The sequence below is a fragment of the Rhipicephalus sanguineus genome, chromosome 1, assembly GCF_013339695.2.
Source record: "Rhipicephalus sanguineus isolate Rsan-2018 chromosome 1, BIME_Rsan_1.4, whole genome shotgun sequence".
Classification (NCBI taxonomy): Eukaryota; Metazoa; Arthropoda; class Arachnida; order Ixodida; family Ixodidae; genus Rhipicephalus; species Rhipicephalus sanguineus.
This window is the reverse complement of record NC_051176.1, coordinates 245,598,235-245,621,999: the sequence shown is the minus strand read 5'-3', so window position 1 is coordinate 245,621,999 and position 23,765 is coordinate 245,598,235. Positions and strand designations below refer to the sequence as shown.

The 23,765-nt window shown below is 44.5% G+C and overlaps 1 protein-coding gene across 1 annotated transcript in view; it reads right to left on the bottom strand.

Annotated features, from left to right (window-relative positions):
- Positions 1 to 16,291, bottom strand: part of LOC119376012 (pseudouridylate synthase RPUSD2) — a 29,636-nt gene extending 13,345 nt beyond the window's left edge. The window contains exons 1-7 of the mRNA XM_037646010.2: positions 16,011 to 16,291; positions 15,341 to 15,419; positions 15,137 to 15,258; positions 12,549 to 12,649; positions 9,671 to 9,758; positions 9,469 to 9,547; positions 5,409 to 5,550 (exon numbers count right to left, since the gene is read on the bottom strand). Of these exons, the coding sequence (XP_037501938.1) occupies positions 5,409 to 5,550; positions 9,469 to 9,547; positions 9,671 to 9,758; positions 12,549 to 12,649; positions 15,137 to 15,258; positions 15,341 to 15,419; positions 16,011 to 16,175 (776 nt within the window). The 5' untranslated portion in view covers positions 16,176 to 16,291. The remainder of the gene's footprint in view (positions 1 to 5,408; positions 5,551 to 9,468; positions 9,548 to 9,670; positions 9,759 to 12,548; positions 12,650 to 15,136; positions 15,259 to 15,340; positions 15,420 to 16,010) is intronic.
- Positions 16,292 to 23,765: the final 7,474 nt, after the last annotated feature.

The following is a 23,765-nucleotide window of genomic DNA, read 5'->3' as shown; positions in this document are numbered from 1 at the left end:
ACATATTTTGGCGATCTATGACGTCATTATGTGATATGATAACGCCATCACCGATCACGGAGGCAATGCAAAGGGACCATGTCGTCTGAATACGTCATCATGTGACATCACGTTATGTCACGTCATGGTGATGTCACAATGAAGTTACAAATTTAGGAGGTCTGTGACGTCATGATAACATCATATGTTGACCTCACCACATGACGATTATTTTTTGCGTCACTAGTCTTGACGCCGTGACGGTCAATCTTTCCGTTTGAAGAGGCATCTGGCTTTCGCCTTCATAAGCTACGCGACGTTTGCTAGTGGACATACATAGCGAGAGAGTCAAATGCTGCGGCTGTGTGCTGCATTTATGTTGGCAATAACATTTTTTCAGTCAAGCTTGCGTTCCCCTGACGCAAACACTATGTCCCAAATTTATTTGTGTCACTCTCAAACTGACGTTGGGCCTCTGCAACCCCATGTATTTTCTTGGAGCCTCATTTATTTACGTGGGAAAGATGCCATCCTGTTGGCGTTAAACACGACACTGCTGCCAAAATTGCTGGGGTACTCATCAAATATTTACTATCTTTTCCTGCGGCTGCTGGTTGCTGCAATAACTTCTATTTTATTCACCGCTATTTCAAGTTCACGTGGGTCCTAGTTCACAGCCGACGTTTGCAGAACAAGTCCGGCGAACATTACTGTATTTTCTGTCTTTTCCTTGATGTTGCATGCTACTACCATGCTCGGTCTCGTAGACTACTTCTCCTTCCACCAGCAATCTCAAAGTGGTGAAGCTTTGGTCTATGAATTTGTTGATGACAGAGAGCGGCAAGTTCACTGGAATGCAAATGGAACGATAATTAAGGAGCATTAATAAAAGGCGTCGCATTTGCTCACGTTTGTGTGAGCACCAAACGAAACAAATGCACTGAATAAAGAAACAGAAGCAGCGGCATTTGCCCGCTGAGAAGGCCGATCAATACGCAGTGCGAGACAACTTGTCAAATGACATTGAAACATACACGAATTTAGACCGAAAAAAGAACTGAATTGTCGGGACGGCACATCACAAAATTGCCATGCGCACCGAAGCGGTAGTTGTAACGAAATTGTTTTTGAACTGCTCTGATAGCGTCCGCGCAACAGTAGTTGTTTGTGTACTCACAAATTCTCATATTCTGCGGCCTAAAGTTCACAGCGCGGTGCCAAAACGTGCTCGTAGCAAAAGCGAAACCATCAGTACGAGCATACATGCAGACGCTCATACATGCAGAGGCACCGTCAGTCGTCGCGGACCTGTGCGATCGCTGGCTTGAGGCTTCTTTCTGTTATGCTCCGTTTGGTTATACAGGCAGTCTACTTTAAAGGGTCATGAACCACTTTTCCACGTAATGATCTAATGGCCTCAGTATCGGAGTGTACTGCCTCCCGAATCGATTGCCGCAAAAATTTCTCGAATCCGTCAAGAATCAGCGGAGTTACGGGGGTTTGGCACACGCTCCCAGCGCTTTCTCTCTTTTCTCGTGCCGGCGAGCGCACTGGAAGCTAGACAGGGAGGGATGGCATGGGGGAAAGAAGTTACGCCAGCGCGCGTCATGAAACGCGATCGCTCTCCCGCTGTGATTCGCTTGCGCGAGTGCGGCTACCGTGTACTGAGGAGTGCGGCGCCGGCAAGTGGCGGCACCCCGCGGCAAGAAGCGCATCTGATCCGAACGCCGCTCTCGATTTACGTTGGCTATCGGCCAATAAGCATGCTATGTCTCTTGCGACGTACAGCGGACAGACGCCCCGCCCACCGACGAGAGTGAGAGCCGGCCTCTGTTTGAAAAGAGGGTGCCTGGGGAAACGGCAACTTCGCGCTCCGCTTGTGGCCATTACGCGGCGCGCACGACTGTAATATTTGGCAGAGCAGTTCATAGCCGTGTCAGCTTTCCGCAGGATGTGTTTTTTCAATCAGCCCAAGGGGTGCTTCATGACCCCTTTAACGAGATATTTTACATATTTTGCACTCAGCGAGTGACTACCTTTCACGCAAGAAGCCAGTTCAGGGGTCTCCAACGCGGTGACTGCGTGAAGCGGTTGCTCGGTTTTCTGCAGAAAGACAGCGACTGTAGACTATCTCGTGCTTTCTGTTCATCGAAAATTATTCTTTTGACAGGAAAGAACATAGTATTGCTTTTCGAAAGTACCTGCAGAAATGTCCCGGAGGGCTTCCACGAGGTGATTTTGTAGAGCGCCGACTGCAAAACCTATGGGGCGCGCGCCGGCGGCATCCTGCCTAGCACGCAATCGAGGTGCGTCCGACAGAGGGTGACTTCGTAACTCCTCGCCGCCAATATTTGATGGAAGCGCCACTGTTCCAATTAGTAGCGGCACTATTGACGGCGAACAGCGGAGATTTGTAGTGGGGGTTCTACCGGTAGTTAACACGTTGCACAACACAACAAAATAGTTGCACAAGACAGCATCTTCGTTTTGGAAGCAGGAATACAGAGGACGCACTTCAAATTCAGTAGAGCTTACCGTTGGGGAATGTGTTCGCATGTATGCGCTCCTGCAGTGTCCAACAACTTTAGGCAGATGCTTCACTCAATGTGCTCTTTCTAATTGGTGGGCACTGATCGAGCTACCTTTGCTAAAATAGTGTCAGGGTGCACATGTGAACCTTTTCAATAGACTGAAGTTCGCAAGGAGAATTGGGTTCACATGCATCATATAGAAGAGGTGCGATTTAATTTTTAGTGAATGAAATCATATTTTTTTTCCCCACAATATCGCACACTTTTAACAGTAAACGTTCGGTATGAATGAAATTGAACAGCAAACACTACTCGAAACGCATTCAAAAGTTTGATTATTCACATTCACAAAAGTTTGAATTCTTGCATTCTATCCCTATTAGGGCAAATAATTAAGCAAGCAGCACTCTGCTGTTCAGCAGAACACCACAACCAATAAGCCATTATAGGAAATAGACACACAAAAAAACAACATATGTTTCTACGTATAAATGAATTTTTTGTTGTAAAAAAAAGGCTATGTCGAGGGAACAAAGCATTTTACTACTGCTTTCAAAAAGGCATAATTACAATACAAAAAGTACAAAAGATAGAAAAAGGATACAACAGTACTTTAAAATTCACATACAATGTAACTTGTACATAGGAAATTTTGCAAGCACAAAGAGTAGGGGGCAGTTGTACCTTTGAGACTGAAAAATCGCAAATCACCTGTATGCTCAGCACTATGCTGTCTCAATTACGAATGTTCCCTGAATACTTGCTATCAGCCAACAAAAAGTCATAGTTCTACTTGAAAGGTGAAGCATTGATAACAATAGCAATGCAACCTTACTTTGCACACTCGCGTAAATCATGTGGGGGTCAGAGGGGTGCTACCCTCCTTGTGTTCATGCTGGGGGGGACAACCCCTGAAAGTGTCCTCCTTGAGATTTATCTATCAAACATGATATTTGAATTGCTTGACAGTTAAGTATAGTGCAGTCAACTTTTTTTTTAATGCCTGTTTATTTTGTAGCGTGTACCTGTTGTTCAACATCGTTCAGCTTTGTAAGACTGTACGGAAATCACAAGTGCCGTTCGATTGGCATCCGAGAAGACAATAGCACAATGCAATTACGTGAGCTGGGAAGCAATGCTCATTTTAACATTTTATTTCGAAGCATTATTTTAATTTTTATATAATTAAAAATAAATCTATATTTATATAAATAATATGGCCGCCATGGCAATGTGTCCCTCCCCCCCCTCTTGTGACTGTTGGATTTACGCCACTGACTTTTCATAGCACCTCAAAGAGAAACTCCGGCGTATTTCTTTTTTTTTTTACCATATTAGGATACTGCTGTTTTCAAAGAGTATTGACAGTCCAGTAACAGCTACGGTGCTTCAGTTTGCTCAGAGACTCTTCAATAATTTTAAATAACCAAAAAAACTATCTGTCAAACCCAAAATTGGTAGATGTAGATGCTCTGTGCAATCTCTCCAGTGATTGCACATTAAACCCCGCCATAGTGTAAACATAGTACACAAGGTTCTAGCACTAGAAAAGAGATAATAATAATAATATCTGGGGTTTTACGTCCCAAAACCACGATATGATTATGAGAGACGCCGTAGTGGAGGGCTCCGGAAATTTCGACCATCTGGTGTTCTTTAACGTGCACCTAAATCTAAGTACACGGGCCTCTACCATTTCGCCTCCATCGAAATGCGACCGCCGCGGCCGGGATCGAACCCGCGACCTTCGGGTCAGCAGCCGAGCACCGTAACCGCTAGACCACCGCGGCGGACACTAGAAAAGAGAAGCTGGCAATGTCATCCGATGTTGGATCGAGCTGTGCCAGACTTTCGGAACCTGACAGCGACGATGTCAGCAACTATGCGAGTGTGAGAAGATCAGTTTTCTTTTGACCTGCTGCTACCCTACCGTTGCCACACCAAACAAGGCAGGAGCACAGGAAAATTGCAGCCCTACTATGACTTGCAGCCCTATCGTTTGGCACATATCATCAGAGTACCAAAGAGCATATATGTAGAAAAATTTTATTGAGATCAGTGAACATAATAAAATTAATAGAGTTCCCCTTTAGGCTATACAAAGTTGTATTGTCTCTACACTATATTGCAGTGAATATGTGATTGCATGCTAATTAATGAGCATAGTGCCTGCACGCACAGGCAAACTCAGTGACCGCAAACAATGGCTTACACAATGCTGGCGCAATGAATAGCGCAAACAGAAGTGAGCACACACACTATGCTGCCTTTCGTTCCTTTGAGATAATGTGAGCTGTAACATTAGGTGCGTGGAAAGCTGGTGGTGCCAGCAAAGATAAGTGACTAGCCATCTTGGCTCACCCAGTCTTTGCAACCCCAGCATGTTACTTGAAAGAGAGGATATACATGCCACCTTTTATGACTGTTGCTGCACTGAGCAACCGCCTGCCTGACTAGAGGAGGAGAACTTGCAACTCGCTCCTCCTCCCACCATCAGCTGCTTGGGCAAGCTTACCAAAATCTCCTATACGCTCTCTCTTCTATACTTTAATTTCCATACTCCCTTCGCTGTGGTGCTGTGCCGTGCTCTTTGATGGGCTGCCCAAGATAGTGCCACCTTTCTTTCCTTTTCCTTAAGTATAGAATTCTTGCTCCGAAACTTGTAGTAATTATTTCTTTCTGACCAATCGTGACCTTTGAGGACAGGCAATCTGCAGTGTGTGCTTCGCAGCCAGTTTTATACTAAAGCTACTAAAAATACTGGAAGATATTACACTGAACTTGGTACAGAAATCACCAGAAGTATCTGTACTTTAACATAATGTGCTAGGTTCCTTGCAAACAAAACGCTGGCACTGTGAAACAATTCTGTAGAGAACATATGTGCAAAGAACCCACTCTGGAAAGCAGCCTTCAACTCGACACAAGTACTCCTTGGATACCAGCCGGCCCTTGATCTCGTTCTCCAGCTCCCGGGCTCTGTCCACTGAACGGCTCATAAGCAGCAATCCAGATGTGAGCCTGTCCAGCCTGTGTACAGCTGCAACCAATACATCACCACTCATGAAGAACTGGCACTGAATGAAATGTAAACAAGTAAAAAAAGAACGTATGGCAGCTCCACTACTGTGAAACCTGAGGAAGTGTGTCGCGCGGGCACCCAACAATTCCCGTTTGTAGAGTTCCCACTGCTCCGTTTACCAAAGCGTCAATGACGCCAATGTTTGAGGTAAGCATGTAGGGTTTCCCCGGCACGAGTAGAATCTTGTTAGGCAGATTCACAAACTCAGTGTGCAACATGTGTGTTACTTTTTGCTGCGCTTTATCAACTTTCTGCTTGTTATGGCAGTTGAGATATGTGTCATCTGCAGCGAGTTCCGTCAGGTTGTTTCCCCCATCAGATGTAGTCACGCAGGAATGCAGTGCCAATGCAGAGGCGGCGCAGGGGGAGGGCATTTGCTAACACGACTAGGCGGTGGCACACTCTTGCGCCCCGCCGGAGTCAGCCCCATGTTTCGAAACGTTTTAGCAATTTTAAGTTAATTAATTCGATTACTTCTTGGCTATTTCTATTAATTACATTATTTTAGACCTTGCTCGTTCATTTTAACCCGTGTTTGAGCATTGCTAGCCTTGTTATGGCCTGTATTTAGCGCTTTACTATGAGCATGTAACGCCACATGAGATGGATGGGCGATAAGCCGGTCCCCTAAAGTGCTCCGCACTTAAAAACCAGCACATGACTACAATTTACGATCAGTGCATGTTTTCAGGCTTGCCAGAACTAGTGTATGGGTGAAGTTGCCATGATTCAGCCTCAAGCACGATGTAGAACGAACATTCGTGCAACAATGCCCTATGATGCTCTAAAAGGGAAACCAAAGGGCGTACACTAAATCAGTTCAGATTGATAAGGTGTCCTTCAAAAACTACTTTTGTTATTTTTCATACTTGCTCATTAAAAGAGAAAACAAGTCACAGTTTTGCCAAAAGGGTGAAGTAATGCTAATAGCAGCAAACTGGAATGTTATATGAAGTAAGGCTAGTAGCCAACTCCTTTAGCATCCGACCTGGCGTAACCTAACAAAACGTCGGCGAACAGAAGCACTACTGCTTCAAAGCTACCTTCGTGCTATCACTTAAACGCAAACTGCACCATGAGAACACAGCACGTAATAAGGTATGAGCTGTCTGCTGATCCCTGTCAAAATAGGGTGTGTGTGACTGTGCCCGGCCAATCAAAGTACACAGTTCCTGCAAAAGCCATGCAGCTCCTCCCTCCCCCACAGACACCCCGGACAACACATAGACCTTCCGCTCGATGGAGGACAGCCGCTGCACTTTATCTCCGCTTGAGCTGCTATCATCATCTGCCCTCGCATGCTTTCACTCACACACAGAACATACACAACGCGCGGGGTGATGTTTTTGCCTTTGGATTGTATACAGAACCTCACGGCAATGGCAAAAATGCACCTAGAGTGTCCATATAATTGCCACTGCTATAAAATAATGTCCAAACTTGCTATTCCTGAATTTTTAGCAGAAACCTTAGCATTGGTACGTCAGTGTGACACTGCTCATTTTAATTAATTTTCTTATATTTATAGTGTTCTGACAAAAAAGTGAGAAACTTGTTAGCTAAGTTTTTGATTTCTAGAATAAAGCCATCCTCCAAAGGGCACTAAAGTGAAACATTAAATCAGTTTGGACATGTAGGTTCTTCGTTCAGAACTCCATTGTCATTTAATCTTGCAATCGGGGATTATGAGTAGGCTTGTGCGAATAGTATATTTTAGGTCCGAAGCGAATTCGAAGCAAATAGTGATTTGGTCGAAGCGGATTTCGAAGCGAATTCGAATAGTTTATATCGCATAGTATAAATAAAAATGAGCATATTTGTCATGACCCAACTAACCAGCGCAATCTTTTTAAAGTTGAAACAAGGCATATGCATATATCATTCTTTTTGGTTCAAAGGGAAGTGGAAGCAACTTCGAGTAGTAGCAGGATTTGACTTTTGGTAGAATGCAAGTGATAACCTGTAAAATTTGTTACGTTTTAAAATTTACTATACTTACAGCATATAAGACGGTATAACAAGCTTTTAAACTTAAAAAATGATGAATCGATGTGAGGGTAATACAGTAAGACCTCATTAATCCGAACTCGGTTATTTCGAAATCCCACATAATTAGAAGGATTTCTGCGGCCCTGTATTGTGCAATGTAAATTTGAGAGGATAATTTGAAGCGACGGTCAGTACCAGCCCGGTTAATTAAAAAACTTTGGGTGCCATGTGCCAATTCCCAATCCCAATTTAGCCGCAAATCCGCAGAAACGATGGCCCTTAGAAGCCACAAGGCAATGCAGTTTAGCAATACTAAGGGGTGACAAGTGAAGCATCCCAGCCTCGCTGCTGCCAGCGCAAGAAAAAAACTGGAATAACACGTTTCGATCTAGTTGGTTGTTCATACCGAGGCGAAAACAGCGCGTAGAGACGAGTACAAACAGACACAAGAAAAGGCACAGACACAGGCGCTGACTAACAACTGAAGTTTATTGCTCATAAGCCACGAAAATAAATAGCACTTATCAACAAAAAACCAATACGAAGAGAGGCACAGCAAAAGAAGCAAGGCTTGATAGGGCACTCAAAGCAGTTAGCCAGTGGGACCGTGATTATCTAGCCCCCGATAGGAAGGCTAGCTCTTTATCTAAAAGGGCTATTGATGGGGCGCTTATGCAGCTGTCCTGTAATTTCGCGATATTCTGGGCCTCCATGACTTCTCGGGTCACTTTATCGCTAGACCTGCGTAATACTTTTGTGTTGTTGAATTGGGGCGCGCATTCACAATCTCGGTAGTGGATGCCCAGGTGTCCTGAAATTCGCACGGTCACATTGTCTTTATGTTCTAACAATCTTTTGTTAAGGCATCGGCCGGTCTGGCTGACGTAAGTGCGTCCGCAAGACAAGGGAATGGAATAGAGGACTCCCTCAGTACATGACACGAACTTGTCGCGATGATTAGTGGTGCAGCCAACCTTCGTCCGACCCACCTGATTCACTCGTTTGCAAAGACGTGACAAGCGGTCAGGAGCTGAAAACAGAACGTGTATCCCATTTCTGCTGCCTATCTTTCTCAGGTTGTGGGAGATGCCATGTACGTAGGGAATGACCGCACACTTTTTATCTTTGTCTCTTGCGCGAGTCTTATCTGTCCTTAACATTGTTTCTGCCAATGAGGATAGGAAGGTTATCGGGTACCCAGCCTGTAGAAGACGGCACTTCTGGTTCAAAAAGCTGTTTTTTAGCTTGTGCTCACACGAGTGGGCGCCAATTTGCGAAAAATGCATTAAATTCATTATTTTCTGCTCGTTTCTGGCTGAAATGAAGGTTGTTTCAACAAATTTCAGCACCCAATCTTTCAATTGGGCCATTTATCTCGGCGGCAAAAATTTTGTTCAGTATCCCTTTAACTTCTCGATTGCTAAAGTGCTGCTGCGTATATAATACTGGCGTTTTAGGTGTTCTCAAGCACTGAACTTTCACTCTGACATAAATTGTTATTTGCCTTTAGTGTCCCTCTAAGCAATAAAATACTGCAACTACTCATGATGACAAAAATACATATACCAAAGGCACATGCTTTTACAGATTGATTAGGAGCATATATTCAAATTTCCTTCACCACTGCTTTAGTTGACGAATTTGTAAATCTCCTTGACAGATTGACAGAACCATGTATGTAGCAGTTGTAAATGAAGTCGAGAACGGTTTTCATAGGGCGCTGTATGGTTTTCCTTGCCTAGACAGCTGTGATATGCTATTAAGTGTCATAACTTCGTTGTCCATAGCCAATGAAACGAATTCTTTTGCGAGGTTTGTGAGTTCCTTTCTCTGCTAAAGGTATAATGAACAACAGCCTACTTATCTACTAGTAATATGGACACTCACTATGCAAATTCTGTAAGCCATGTTCCTTGGCCAGGATGAAAATAACAGAGTTGTGACGATACCGTCCACATGGATGAACCTTAAGAAAATAGATCAAAAAGCAAAATTAGAGAAAGTTACCACTACTAAGCAACAACATGACAAGCAACGGTATTCCCACTAGTAGCGCTAAGCATAAATAGGACAAAGCTTGCATGCTTACAGGTATAGATGGTGGTTTATCAATGACAACCATGTCATCAGCATCATGAAGTATCTTTATGGGTGCTCCAAGAACGGGAACTTCATGCCTGTTAAAAAGTTTGCAGATGCTAAGGTGTTAGAATGAAATGAACCAAACCTTGAATAGTAGACAAATGCTCACTCAATAGGCATGTCTTAAATACCAAAATTATAGAGAAGATGGATGGAGCCAGAACAAACAAATTTAGATTGTATAAGGTATTACATGATGCGTTCAGACATTTAAAGTTAGGTGGAACAATGAGAAATAAATCCCCACTTGATACTACAGTAGACTCTTAGTAAACGGAAATCTCTTGACGAACTGCTGCTTAACCCCTTGAGGGTTTTCGCCGTACTTGTACGGCAGAAGCTTCCTGGTGCCAAAGGGTTTTTGTTGTACATGTACAGCATAGCGTTTATTTTTAAAACGCGCGCCTTTTTCAATCATTTCTCTTGCTTGGTCTGTGCTGCCACACTTCAGGAATACGTGGAATTTTTTTCATGCGCCGATGTCGCTCGGTCGTATTTTTTTCTTGCTTACCAAAACGGCACGCCGGCTATCGCTTGCCCATCCGTGCGCGTTCACGGTGCAGCTGGTTTAAAGTACGTGCCTTTTGCGATCATTTCTCTTGCTTTTCATGTGCTGCCACGTTTCGGGAATACGTTGAATTTTTTTCATGCGCCGATGTCTCTCCGTTGTAGCTTTTTTTTATGCTTCGCAAAACGGCGCGCCTTCTTCGATCATTTCTCTTGCTTGGAATGTGCTGCCATGCTTCGGGAATATGTGGAATTTTTTTACTGCGCCGATGCACCTCCGTGCGCTGATGTGTCTTCGTCTTTTTTTTTTTTTTTGCTTTCCAAAGCGGTGCGGTGGCTTTCAATTGCGCATCAGAACGCGCGCACGCGGTCCGGCTGGTTTTGGTTTCGTCCTTCGGGTTGTTTTCGTTCTTGCGCCCACAAAGCAGATGGCTGTTTGGTTTCTAATCTCTCAAAGGGTGACCGCTTGCTACTCTCTCGTTTATTGCTCCCCGGGGCGCGATTACATCTGTTTCCGTGCGGCGCTAAATTACACAAACGACGCCGCTGTGATTGCGTTTCCTGTTTTGGTGTCTTGGAAAAACTAACTACGTCTTGTTGGCGATAAGACGAAGGATTACTGTAGCTTTTTCACTCATTTTGCTTTCCGGATGGGCGCACAACCCATAGAGTTTTCTTCCGTGCGCTCACTGACGCAGTTCGCTTACGCTATGGAAGCGTGCGCCGGTTGCTCTGCTGCCGGTGAGTCGAGCAGCGATTCTTCCTATACGAACTATTCCCCAAGTGGTGAATCAGAATCTAATTCACTGGATTTCTGCGAGCTATGTTTAATACAATGCATAAGTTTTATTTACCAGAAACTGTTAAAGTTTTTCTTTTAGGATTTTGCTTGATTTTACTACGAATAAACCATGTGTATGTAACAACAAAAATGATGTTTTTGTCTCTACGGCCACAAAAAAAAAATTTTAGACAATTTTTTTTCCTAAATAGAATCGTCTGCAGAATTTATTTCAACAATAAAAAAATTACACATTTTTGGACTGGATTTCGCAAAAAAATTCGACCCTCAAAGGGTTAAACGGAACTGCCTCCAATACGAATAGTTTCATACTTGGATTCTGCCCCCCTGTTCAGAAATGGAACTATTGTTAAACGGAACACATTTTCCTGGTCCCTTCAGGTTCCATTTATCAAGAGTCTACTGTATTAATTCGTTCTGTGTAGCCATTAAGCAATGTATCTTTGCACTTGTTATATGCATTTATTTTTATGGCTATGGTGTATTTTGAATACTTCTATTTCTTGGGGTACTTTCTAGACTTCAATGTGTTTTTAGTATCCACCTGCAAAATCGCTCACAAGCTTTTCATAAAATTGCCCTGGATCCTGTGTATGTGTGTTTAAAGACACATTTGGTGTTTCCAAGCAAACACTGCCTTATCACATACAGAAGCTATAGGTATTAAACAAACTGGAATTCACTTGTGCACATTTTAACTGAAATAAACATTCTATTCTATCTGTGCACTCTTTGGAAGATTTTAGCCAGATTCAGAAAGTTTTCAGCGAGCTGGCAACCTCCTCAGCACCTAGAAACAACTTCTGGTAAGTTGTCGTTTGAGAGAGCCTGCTTACTTTTTGCCTTGGTGCTTTATCATCAACTTCAATCGCTGCTTTAAAAAAAATAACAGTCTGGTAGTTACACGATAAACCCTGCCAGGCTATTCACACTTGGGTGCCGTTAACTTAAGAAATAAACAACAAATGAAAGTGGCCCCCTCAATGGATAAAATATAAGCTGACTATTTATAGTATTTATTTCCTTTTCACTATTTTCCAGCTGTGTGCACAATGCAGGCTTTGCATGGTTCTGTGGGCCCTCTGCACCATGTCTTCAAATTTAACAGAGGGCTGTGCAATCTCTTTAGCATTTTCAAGCAGAGACAGATTTAATTTTTAGCACTCTATAGTTGCTGTCTGATTATTTATACAGCGTGTTCACTCCTTGGTGTTCCAGCCTTCGAATTATTTTGGATGTTGACTCCAACTGGTGGCACGTAATCTGACAGCGGCCGGAAAGCTAGCACTAAGTTGTTGCATCTACAGCGTTTGGCGAGCCTCCATGATTTGTGTTTGTTCCAAGGCTGTCCGTTTTCATTTGTAAAATGGCTGAACAACCTCTTTCACTAAAAGACATCAAAAGCACTCATAAATAACAATACCTTTGCATTTCACTTACTTAATAAAATGCGCTTATATTTCCACTTCTCTTATGTTAAGCCTACACAGGTTTCCGATTAAAAGTTCATGCTTACCTGTGCAACGTGTTGGCCAGAAGGTCATTGTCTTTAAGACGATAGTCCGTTCCTACAGGCTTATTGTTCACCGTTACAAGGCCAGCTTTTATAGCATTTTCCTGGGTAGAAATGAAACCCAAATCACGCTACACATAGAGCAACATATAGTACTAGACTCACGGCCGCTGGATGAAAAAGCACACAGTACAGCCTGCTGCGTCAGGTGGCTTCCTATGGGAAAGCGCATGTCGGCCCTAGTTGCAGTTGCGGCCGCTGCAGCACGAAGGGTACGGGGAAACGGGTGACGGCGGCTCCGCAGCAGCCGCAGCGAATTAGTTGGTTGTGGTCACAACAGCGATCTCACTCAGCTGTTCTAAGCGGTTTTTTTCTATCTCGTCTATCGCAGTCACGACATATCATGCATTCAGTTGAGTCCGTTCGCGTAATCTGGTTAAATAGCCACTTAAGTTTCCATGTACTTCCGAGCTCCTGGCATTTTTTTTCCATGACTGCTTTTCTGCACTTTCCATGCTTTTCTGCACTTTTTTGTCTCCGCATGTTTTGCTGAGGTAAGTTTGAGTCAGTGCCCCGTTCCGCAAATGACCACAGACAACCCAACTCTCTGAATGAAAGGGAGACACATGCTTTTCACGGCAACCAACATCAGTACCACATGGCATTGCGGGGCAACGCACGCCACCGCAACGCGACAGCGTTCGGAAACAACCGGAACGATGACAAAGGTGCTACAGGCTGAAAGGTGGGAACTAGAAAAAAACGAGAGATAAGAGAAAACAGGGAGGTGGTGTCACAGCCGCTGGATTTCAACAATGTTTGCAACCAGCCGCCGTTTGCAGCTAGCAGGGATGAGCCCTGAATTGATAATAAATAAAATAGCTTCTCAAATTATGTCCAGATTTTATGTTCAATGTTGAATTCGTTACATTATCGTGAAAACGGCGTGACGGGAAGAGACAAAAATACCGAAAAGTGCAGGAATGCAAGCAGTGTATTCGTCTGTTTTGCAGCCTTTTCATCACTCTTTCCGTCTGACCGTTTCCATATTAATTAATCCGTAACAGCTTGCCCAATTGTCAGTATTGAAGCTACAGTCACTGAAATTTCAAAGTGGCTCGAATCTCCTTCTATGAGATGGTCGCACAAATGATAAGCATTATTTCATGGCAGTTGCATGCGATACCATATCGTATGTGTTTTATAAACATGTTTGGAGGAAGGAAAAAGTTTATCTTATTTTGTGTAAAATAAACAGTGGCCACCGCAATTTTTGAGATCACTTTTTCGAAATGAAATGATTAAATCTGAACCAACATACTCAGAGCCAAAATAAAGAATTTCGATGCATTAGGAAAGGTGTAGCACCTCCAAGTTGGTTAGTTGTGGTCTTTTAGGATACCAGAAAAATATACCCAGGCGATTACTTCCGCTAAAAGCGATCGGTGCAAAGTTGCATCTTGGTCAAGGCAAGACCAAAAATTCCCAAGAGCTGCAAGTATGTACAAGAAATATCGGTAATTAATTGATGTGTATACGCTAGATGGATTTTAACAGAAGATTTTGGGCATCACATGAAGATGCATGCGCTGAAGCTTAACTGCCGCAAGCGCGCCGCGCATGTGATCCCGCAAGCGGCCGTGAAACCCGTCCCCCCACCGGTGGCGCTGCGGCGGTGGTCCGGGAAACTACCCCAGTCATGCTGGTTTCGGAGCACGTGCCAGGCTGTACCCGTGCGCTTTTTCATCCAGCGGCCGTGCTAGACTACACATAGTTTTGCGTAGTAGAATGGGGTGACAAAAACAGTGGCAAGACAGATCCGAACATCATACGTAATAATGTGTTCAAGGCTTCCACATATGTTTACAATGATAGCTTTTGGTTATAGCAGTTCCATTAACACTAACATAGTTAACACACAAAACTCCTCAGACACTTCTCAACAAATGGATTTGAAATGAAGATTGTACGGATGCCTTCCTTCCAACTGGAGTGTCACATTACATGGACGTGAACATGCAGTGGAATGGGGGCTGACACCAGTGTCGCCAATAGATATTGTGCACAAGTACAGCTGCTTCACACTAGGGGAAAACTCGTGCATTCCAACGCAGTCCGAGTCCCCCTCGCAGATGTGAAACAGCCTCTACCTGTGCAAGCAGGAGACATGATTTCAACAAGGCAACATGATGAGCAGATCCAAATGTGTTACATATAGACTCATGTAAGGGCCACAATATTTTCGTTAATTTTACAAGGTGTGGTCCTACATGGGACTGTGATATTTGGTGCAACTTTCTCGGCTAGGATTACGAAATCTGCCATAATCCTATGCAACTGCCAAACACCACAGAAACAAATGCTAGCCTTTCCCTATATAATTTATCTATTAATTTACGCACAACATGCAATTGTCTACTGGTATCCGCTGTCACTAGTACTGCTGCTTATGTTCAGTTTATGAGCACATTTGTGGGTCGTCATTATTGTCATTTACGGCAATGGACACGAAAAGTCTCCTATTGTTTGGTTTCAATGACACACAAATATTTTCCTTCACATTTAGTTGTTAAGCAGTCGCCACTACTTACATAGACTTCTCTTGAATGAGCTCTGAACTCCCTGGTAAAAACATCGACAAGAAGGTGTCCTACCCAGCGCCCCTTGCAGAATGTTGTGTAGGTGAAATAGTAAGGGTACACTTTCCGCAGACCTAGAAAGACACCAGAGGAAAAAAAGAAATTGTACGTCGCATTACAATGAACATAGCAAACATATTACATACTGCTACTTACCATGTTGAAAGTAGTATTCTGTCTCGTCAAATCTATCGCTGCCAAAGCCGGGCCGCAACTCTTTTTGCCCTTGCCTAATCTGAAAGCACAAATCAAAATATGTTAAAATGCAAACGGCCAGGCACATTCTAGTAGTAATCGTTTATAAATTGGTACTGCAAGTTTTCGTTCCAGTCGATGCCATCTAAGTGGATACAGCAGTTCAAAACTTCGCGTACCAAGCTTTGACAAGAGAAACAAACGAAAGAGAGAGAGATAACCATGCATAACGATCAAATCTTGATGAACGGGCCATACACTCAGGCGAACGTCAACGTCGACTAAAAGGTCCATTGACCATTGGCAGCTGTAAACATGCACTGAAATACAAATCTGCGAGCTTGGCTTTTTTACGTCCAGACCAGTGACGGGATTGGCTTTTGTTTTCAGGCTTTTCTTGACTATGTCGCAGGAAAACTCTTTCAGTGCAGCGCTCATTACAGCAGAACGATCAAGAAAGTGGTCCTCAAAAGAGCAATACCTAGCACAGAGTTAACAGTTTTTTTCGAATGATGCGCGCACCTGTGCAGCGCCGGCACCACGCGGATTGGCGAACATAAGCGTCAACAAAGAGGCCCATCGGCCACTGGCATACGTAAACACGCACTAAACTATTGATCTGTGAGCTTGCCTTTTTTATGTCCAAGCCAGTGACAGGTTCTTCGGCTTTTCTTTTCACTCCACAACCAGCATCACTTTCCTCGACGAGAAAAGACTCTTTCACTGCAGTGCTCATGACTGCGGAAAGATGATATATTCTCGAGAAAGTGGTCCCCCGAACAGCGATAACTAGCATGGAGTTAGCAGTTTTTGCAACTGCGTATAATGAAGCAGCGCTACAGTGCCTTCAGACGATGTAATATCTACACGATGCGCAACTTCTGTGCATCCGGACGCAGACAACCGGCGTACGGTGCATAAGTACAGTGGCTGCATAAGTGCATAGCATGCATAGTTTCATAGAGAAAGTAGTTGAGTTGAAGCGTTGAAGCGTTGAAGGGCAGTAGACGCGATGGAGGGGCTTTAGAAGGAACAGCCAGAGCACGGCGAGCCAGGCTGGCCAGGCCACTAGGCTAAAAACATGGCGGTCATGACGTATTTTGTGGCATATATAGCATATAAAAAAGCGTAGCCTTTGAGATCCACAACTGGTTCTCAGGGTAAACGAGGCTAGTCGGGCATGAGAGTTAATATGTATCCGGAGGAAACTCTATGGCTAGTTGTGTGTGCGCGCGTCACCCCAAGCCTGGCGAGCGTGTGCGCGCATCGCGCGCATCCATTATATTTTTTTCTGTGCCTTGTTGTTTTCTTCTGCAAAATGAAACTTTTCAATGTTTGTTTATTTTTGCTGTTTTGATGAATCTGCACCTTGCATTGTTGCCGCACGCCCGGCACTTCCAGCGTGCGCGCATTCAACGTGACATTACGCATTCTTGATGGAAAAGTTGAAAGCCCATAGTTTTCGAGATAGTAAACGCAAGCAAACCTGATGACGATAATCGTTCAGTGGCACAAAAATTTAGTGTAATTTACAGTGTGCCGAGGTCACCGAGGTCGAGCGCGGAGAATGATGGCGAAGAGAGTGCGAGAAGGAAAGCGGAGGATGAGGACGCAGCCGAAGCACGGCAAGGAAGGAGGAGAGTATGGCGAAAGTGCATTGCACGGAGGAAGGAAAGTTCTCTTTCTCCGTGCGAAAGGATGAGGCGTTCCCCTGGTGGGCAAGTGATGCACCCTGAACTCGCTTTCAGGCTTGAATAAATAAGCAACTGTAGCATTAACAAGCGCAGCTTTCAATGCTGTTGCACAGTTGACGGCTTGTTGAAATGCTATATTCTTGCTTCTGAAAAGTTTTTAACAGCGAACCTGTTCTTGGTTGAGCCTTTCATGTCCAGGATACGTGGAAACGCTTGTGGGCATCATAAACGGGTATGTGCCACAGACATTGAGTAAATCCCACTACTCACCACTGGTCCACTAAAAATGAAGGCAATAGTTAGCCCAAGAAAATATATCCAGCCAAGAACGGAACTGTGTTCGTCCGTTCTTGGCTGGATATATTTCCTTGATGCAATGCACCAACTAGCCCAACAACGAGTGCGACTAGTTAGCCCATCAAAGGGGTATGTGCCACAGAAATCTGTGTGGCCTATCAGAAAACTATCATCATAAATACGTATGTGCCACAGAAATTGGGTAAATTCCACTACACACAACTTCCACAAAAAAGGAAGAAGGAAACAGTTAAGTTAGCCCAACAAATGGCGTGCGTGTTACCACAGTCACACCACTGTCATGTGATACTTTGTGGTAACAAAAAGTGCTTAATAAAGAGCAGTGATACAATAACATATCAGAGCACCTTAAGCAAAGGCTTCTTTGTAAACGTGTGTGGTATGGTCAAGATGCAATAAAACTATACTACCACCTCAAAGGTTAACAAAGAGTTTCCTAAAGAGCAGTGATACAACGTATCTGAAAGACTTGCAAAACATAGAAATGCGTTAGCCTGACAAAGGGAACGCCACCAGCTTCGCTGTTTCATCGGTGTCCGCGAAGCGGAGCTGGTTGAATTTTTTTCTTTTTAGCAAACTGCACACAAATCTGTCTTAAAGCGACTTGTTGAGAAATGAACTAAACTCTCGTAATTGCGTCAGTGCCCACAGCTCCGCTATGGTACGCATATGCGATGTTGTTCGATGTTCCTTCTTCCCCTGACAGCAGGGGTGTAGGCAGAAATTTTTTTCAGGGGGGGTGGGCACCCCCTTGATCTGAAGCGGGGGCCGGGCAGGCAGATGTGGTCGAGTGTCATTTTATGCTGTGTATGCCACGGCAAAAAAACAATTTGGGGGGGTGGGGGGCACCCCCTGGCTACGCCACTGCCTGACAGTGCAACTTTGCTCGCTTGCCTGTGACTGAATGTTCTGGGGCCAAATGTCCACGACACAGTTCGCATAAGCCCTCCAGTTACTTCAAGAATGGATGGCTTAATTATCTGAAGCGGCAGGGGCGTAGCCAGAAATTTATTTTGAGGGGCGAAGGGCGCCAGCCTGCCTTTATGCATTACATACGTTTACATACATACAAAATCCCTCGAAAATTTTCAATTTTGCTTGCATATATATACACTCACACATACAAACGCACACACGAACAAGCATAGTTGAACCCCCCTGAAAAAAATTTCTGGCTACGACCCTGTCGCTGTGCATTGGCTCAAAGGTACGTACACCTGAACCCCCTCTTCATAGCTAGTTCAATCACTTGCAGAATTTTTAAAATGTCCGACTTCTGCAAACGTGCGATTACCTCGGTCCCACTTGGCTGCTTCTTGATTGTACATTATCTGTAAGCAGATGAATTCCGTTGCTCTCAGGCAGGAACTTGTCCCTTGCTAGCACCATTCCACTCCTCACCAGTCTATGTTGTGTCTGACAGAAGGATAACACAACAGTCGAGCAGGGCTACCTTGCACAGCTCCTCATTACAGCACCTTCTGCTTATGGCACAAATGATGTGACATGGGTGCTGGAGGCAGCTGCAGTGCTCTCTTCCTCATCCCAAAAAAGAGCTGCATTCTGAGCTTTTAGTATCTGTTTTATGAGAACAGTTCATCCTCTAACCTTCTCCTTGGAAGCTATTTCAGCTTATGAACAAAAGAAGGGGAATTAATCAAGGTCTCGTTTTTCTTTGTTAGACACAGCTTTAATGAAAAACAACAATGAAGCCAAGGAAGGTATAGGGGATGTTACTTGTAGCATTTTAACAGTTTTGTAGTAATTATGATATAAATGTGAAGAAATTAAAGTGGACGAAAAGACAACTTGCTGCCGGTAGGGACCGATGCTGTAGCTCTACTGATTGAGCTACAGCAACGGTCGTCTTCCCGTTCACTTTATCGAGTATTTCTGTGCATGTAAACCTGGGAGTGTTTATGTGATTTTGATAGGTAGATGCACTGCTTGTTACTGGCAGCAATGACAGGTATATATACAATTAATGTATGCATATATTCATACCATATTTCTGTGTTTAGCACTAGAACATGCAATGTAAATCTGTATGCTCATTTTTTACATATCTATTGCATGCATGTGTTTGTTCGTGACATCATTTTCAAGTTCTGCAACATCTGTATCATTGACCACGTAAATCTGTGTCAAGCTTGTTGACTACCGTATTGCAATTCTTGTGAAACTACAGTGCACTGGATAGGCATTGTAATGTTGTGAAAATATTATAGAGTGCATTGGGCCGTTAAAACATCGTGATAATCAATGAAATAAACAATTTATAAATAGGATCTGTTCAATGAGCATATTCGTGTCATACCGTTTTCTTAATCAAGTGGTTGTGTGACAGGGTGTCTTAGAAAATGTGCAACTGGACACTGGAATTGACGGTGAGCAATCGCCAATAACGACCATCAAGACAGGCTGCCAGAATGCGCAGCCAGACGCCACTGTCAGTAAAGCTCGTGCAGCGTAAAGGAATGCGTGTTGAGAATAAGTGATAAAAAAAAGTTCTAAGCTTGGATATAACGCAGATTTGAAGGGGCCCTGGTGAAGGAACTGCATTGGATACAGTGAAGCACATGCGAAGTATCAGGAAGGTTTCAGCAGACGCAAAACAGACCCCTAGAACTTTGGAAGGATGGGATAACATTACGTAGCTTTGCCGTCTTTTATGAATGGGTTGCTCAGATTGGCATACATCTGATTAGGATATTTTGCACACAAAAGCGCCACAAGTGCCACCTGCTGCAGAACGGTTTATCACTACTGAGTTTTCAGGAGAGAAATAATAAAAAATTTTACTTTTTTTATATTACTAATCCATTCCACACGCTTTAAAATGAACAAAATTTCCTAAAAGCTATTTCCATTGTAAGCAAAACAAAAATCATTGACAATTACAATACTCCATAATGCAACATTTAAGCAAAGATGTTTAGGTGTTGCAGTTTCGCTATACATGAGGCAAAGAATTTGATCGATGTGCATGTATGTCTTGGCTGCAGCTATGACTTTCTGCTTCAGCGGCACGGATGGCAGGGTCCTTTTGGCAGCTGCTGCTTCATTAGCATGAACCTGTGGAACCTGATGTTGATGTCATTGAGTGTTTGCTCAAGCAGCTTGTTTAACAGCAGCAGCAGATGAAGCACTTCCACTAGTTGCATCACTTACTGTGAAGAGAACGCTGCGAGTAGCTTGGCTAGTGCAGACGATTGGCAAACAGGCAATGGCGCACTACTCTGGCACCACCTCTTAGCTGTGACAGCGGATGTGCATTCATGCTGTGCTGCTTCCTCGGCCACTACTCTACTCCTCTGCTTTCCTCTTCTTTCTTCTCTGTCACTTTCATTTTACACTGCGCTCCGTGTTCACTTTTCTTTCATCTTCCCCTGTGCCAATAGATTGTTCACTCAGTTACACCGATGGTTACGCCAAGAGCACCATGAAACAGGCAGAGTGGGTGCGTAACAATTGTGCTCTAAAGTATTTTTTGTAATATTGGCACAGATGATCAGCCTCAGTGCACGGCATGATGGAAACTGTTCCAAGTCTCTGCAATTCTATGTGCGGAAAATTGCTCTGCAAATGTTCAAACGCAATCACTGTTACGGGTACTTTAATGCCACGCATGGCAGTGCAAACAAATGATGGAGGCTCCAGAGGAGGCGGGGTTTACGGTTCATGCCTATTGAGGTTCATGCCAGTAAATATATTAACCGTTTCCCTACCATCAACGAGCTGAGCTCCTCCACATTGTACTGTCCTCTCGAAGATGAGCTGAGTTAATCTGTGCAGAAACAAACACTCCTGTGGTGCTGCAGTCAACCTGCCTTGCACCATCCTGTTCCAATTTTCTGTGACAACAGTAGATAACAAGAGAAAAATAACAATATGCAATATGAATTTAAAAATAGTGCCCTCCTCTGTACAGGTGCATTTTAGAAATGGCTCCAAAAAGAAGAGAAGAAGAAGGAACATTTGTTTTTGAAGTTTTGCCATATTCTGGCAGTGACAAAGGTGCAGCTCTCCTCCAAGTCTCTCTCAGCAGTTCTCGGTGTCACCGTTTCAATAAAAGACGTGGATAGGCAGGAACAGAAAGGTGCAATGCAGGTTCACTGCAGCACCACAGGAGTGTTTGTTTCTGCACAGATTAACCCAGCTCACCTTTGAGAGGAGCAGTACAAAGAATGTGAATGAGCCCAGCTCATTGATGGTAGGGGTAGGGAAAGGGTTAATGTTAGGGGTGTGCGAATATTGGACTTTCGAATTCGAATCGAGTAATACTTAATCGAATAATTCGATTCGACTTTCGAATAGCTAGTACTCGAAGTTTCGAATAATTCGACAGGACGAATATCTAAAACGTGACAAAGGCCATTGGTCCGAGGTCCGAGGTCCGAGGAGGTGGCTCGCATGCTAAACGCCAGGGCTGGGGACTTCAGGTCAGGCAAGATTACGGACAAAGCCCTCAAGTGGTTCCCCGCGCACATGGGGGACACTGCAGCTATCTACACCAGCAGCCGTAAAAGCAACAGCAGCAATGCCAACGGCCAAAGACCCACCGGCACCCTGCCCAACCACAATGAGCGCGCCCACCTCGTCGCGAGGCAACTTACCCGCCGCGACGCGGTTACCCAGGGAGCAGGCACCGCCATTGTTGTGAGGGACTCCGATGGAGGAACGGCGGTGGAGGCCACCGGCTCCGGCGCCGCCGCTATTGACACCACCACCACCTCCGTTGTTGCGGCAACCGAAGTCGTGCCGCAAGGAGCAAGGGACCAGATGTACGCCGACTGCTATGCCGAAGAGTTCCCGGCCACGTACCACGAGGTGCTTGGGCACTATAGGAAAGACCGCAAGATATATCCGGAACCTCACGTGCGTCTGGACAGGTCGCAGGCGGTTGACCTGAGGCGGCTGCAGACGGGTACTTTCACCAACCCCTACCACCTGCACCTCCTGTGGCCCGCGCTGCACCCATCGCCTGGCTGCCCGTGGTGCGAGCACGGACGGGCCGATATGGCCCATGTACTTTGGGAATGCGGAAGAAATGAAGATACACTACGAGGAAGGATGAGGACACCTGAAGGACCCTCTGAAGCGGGGCGCCTTGCTGAGCGATGGCGAACCGCCCTTCTCAGCGAGGCCCCCGAAGACCAGGAGTGGGCCGTCCAGCGGGCCAGGGCCGTCGCTGAGGACCTCGAAAGATGTTCCTCGAATGGCGGATCCCTGGCAGCCTAGCCCCGGGCACAATATCAACCGTTGGGCAAATAAAGTTTATTCAACTCAACTCAACAACAAAGGCCAATGGTGCAACTTGGTCAGGGTTCCAGCGCGCAGTCAAAGATTTTTGGGCCTCTCATGACGATGGAGCACAACATTACCGTTGTCAGATGAGCCGTAAACACCATAACATCATGGCAAGAGAGTCTGAAGCCACGTCATGTGGAACAGCTTGTCTCTGCATGACAATTTGTAGTCTTCTGGTAGCAGTCACTCACCGCGTTATGTGCTCGAGGGTATGAACAGATTTCATTTCTTTGTTCTTTCTTTCAAATTTCAATAACATCTTTTGTCTTCGATATTTGATTCAATATTTTTGGCCATTACCTGGCACTATTCAATTTGCGATAAAATTTCACTATTCACACACCCCTAGTTAATATACCTACTGTCACAATGTAACCCTAAATAGCCCAGGTGTCCTGGCTGCGAGATTGTGGTGTGCCTTGCGTGAGGTGGAACGCTTGCAGACAGTTTTTTTCAGGATGTGGAAATCAACACAGCATAGAATCAAACCTGCCTCATTATGCATGTAGACTGTGCTCCCATCAGTACATTGACAATATTCAAGCACCCAAATGCTGTTAGATTTGAATGTGGTTTTCAGCCTGCAGAACACAAGAGTCCATTTAAACTCAAGCATAACCCCATGAACGTTAAGGAAATTTATTCAGTACAGACTGTGGGCCATGTGTGGGCCCACAAATTGCTCACAGCGATGAGCCTTGTTAAATCCCAACCGTTATGTAAAAATTTGTCCAGGTGGGTGTTGGGGTTGAAATAATATTGGCCCCTTGTGAAACCCTAAAATGTAGTTTACAGAAACGCCTGGTCTACAAGACAAACCCTGCAGCACCGACATCTCTATTTCATCATCCCTTGCCAGAAGCCACTCTGTGAAACGAGATGTCTTTTAACACTTTCTTGTGAAATGTGTATTCAGTTGGGGGTCTTTCATGTTCTTTAAACAGAGTGGTGATCTCCTCTTGCCAATAATGAAGCTTATGCAAGCCATTTATAGGTGCAGCTGACACACCTGAAAAATGCACACTACTATTTTTTACTCAAAGTCATACACTGCCCTCCGGATT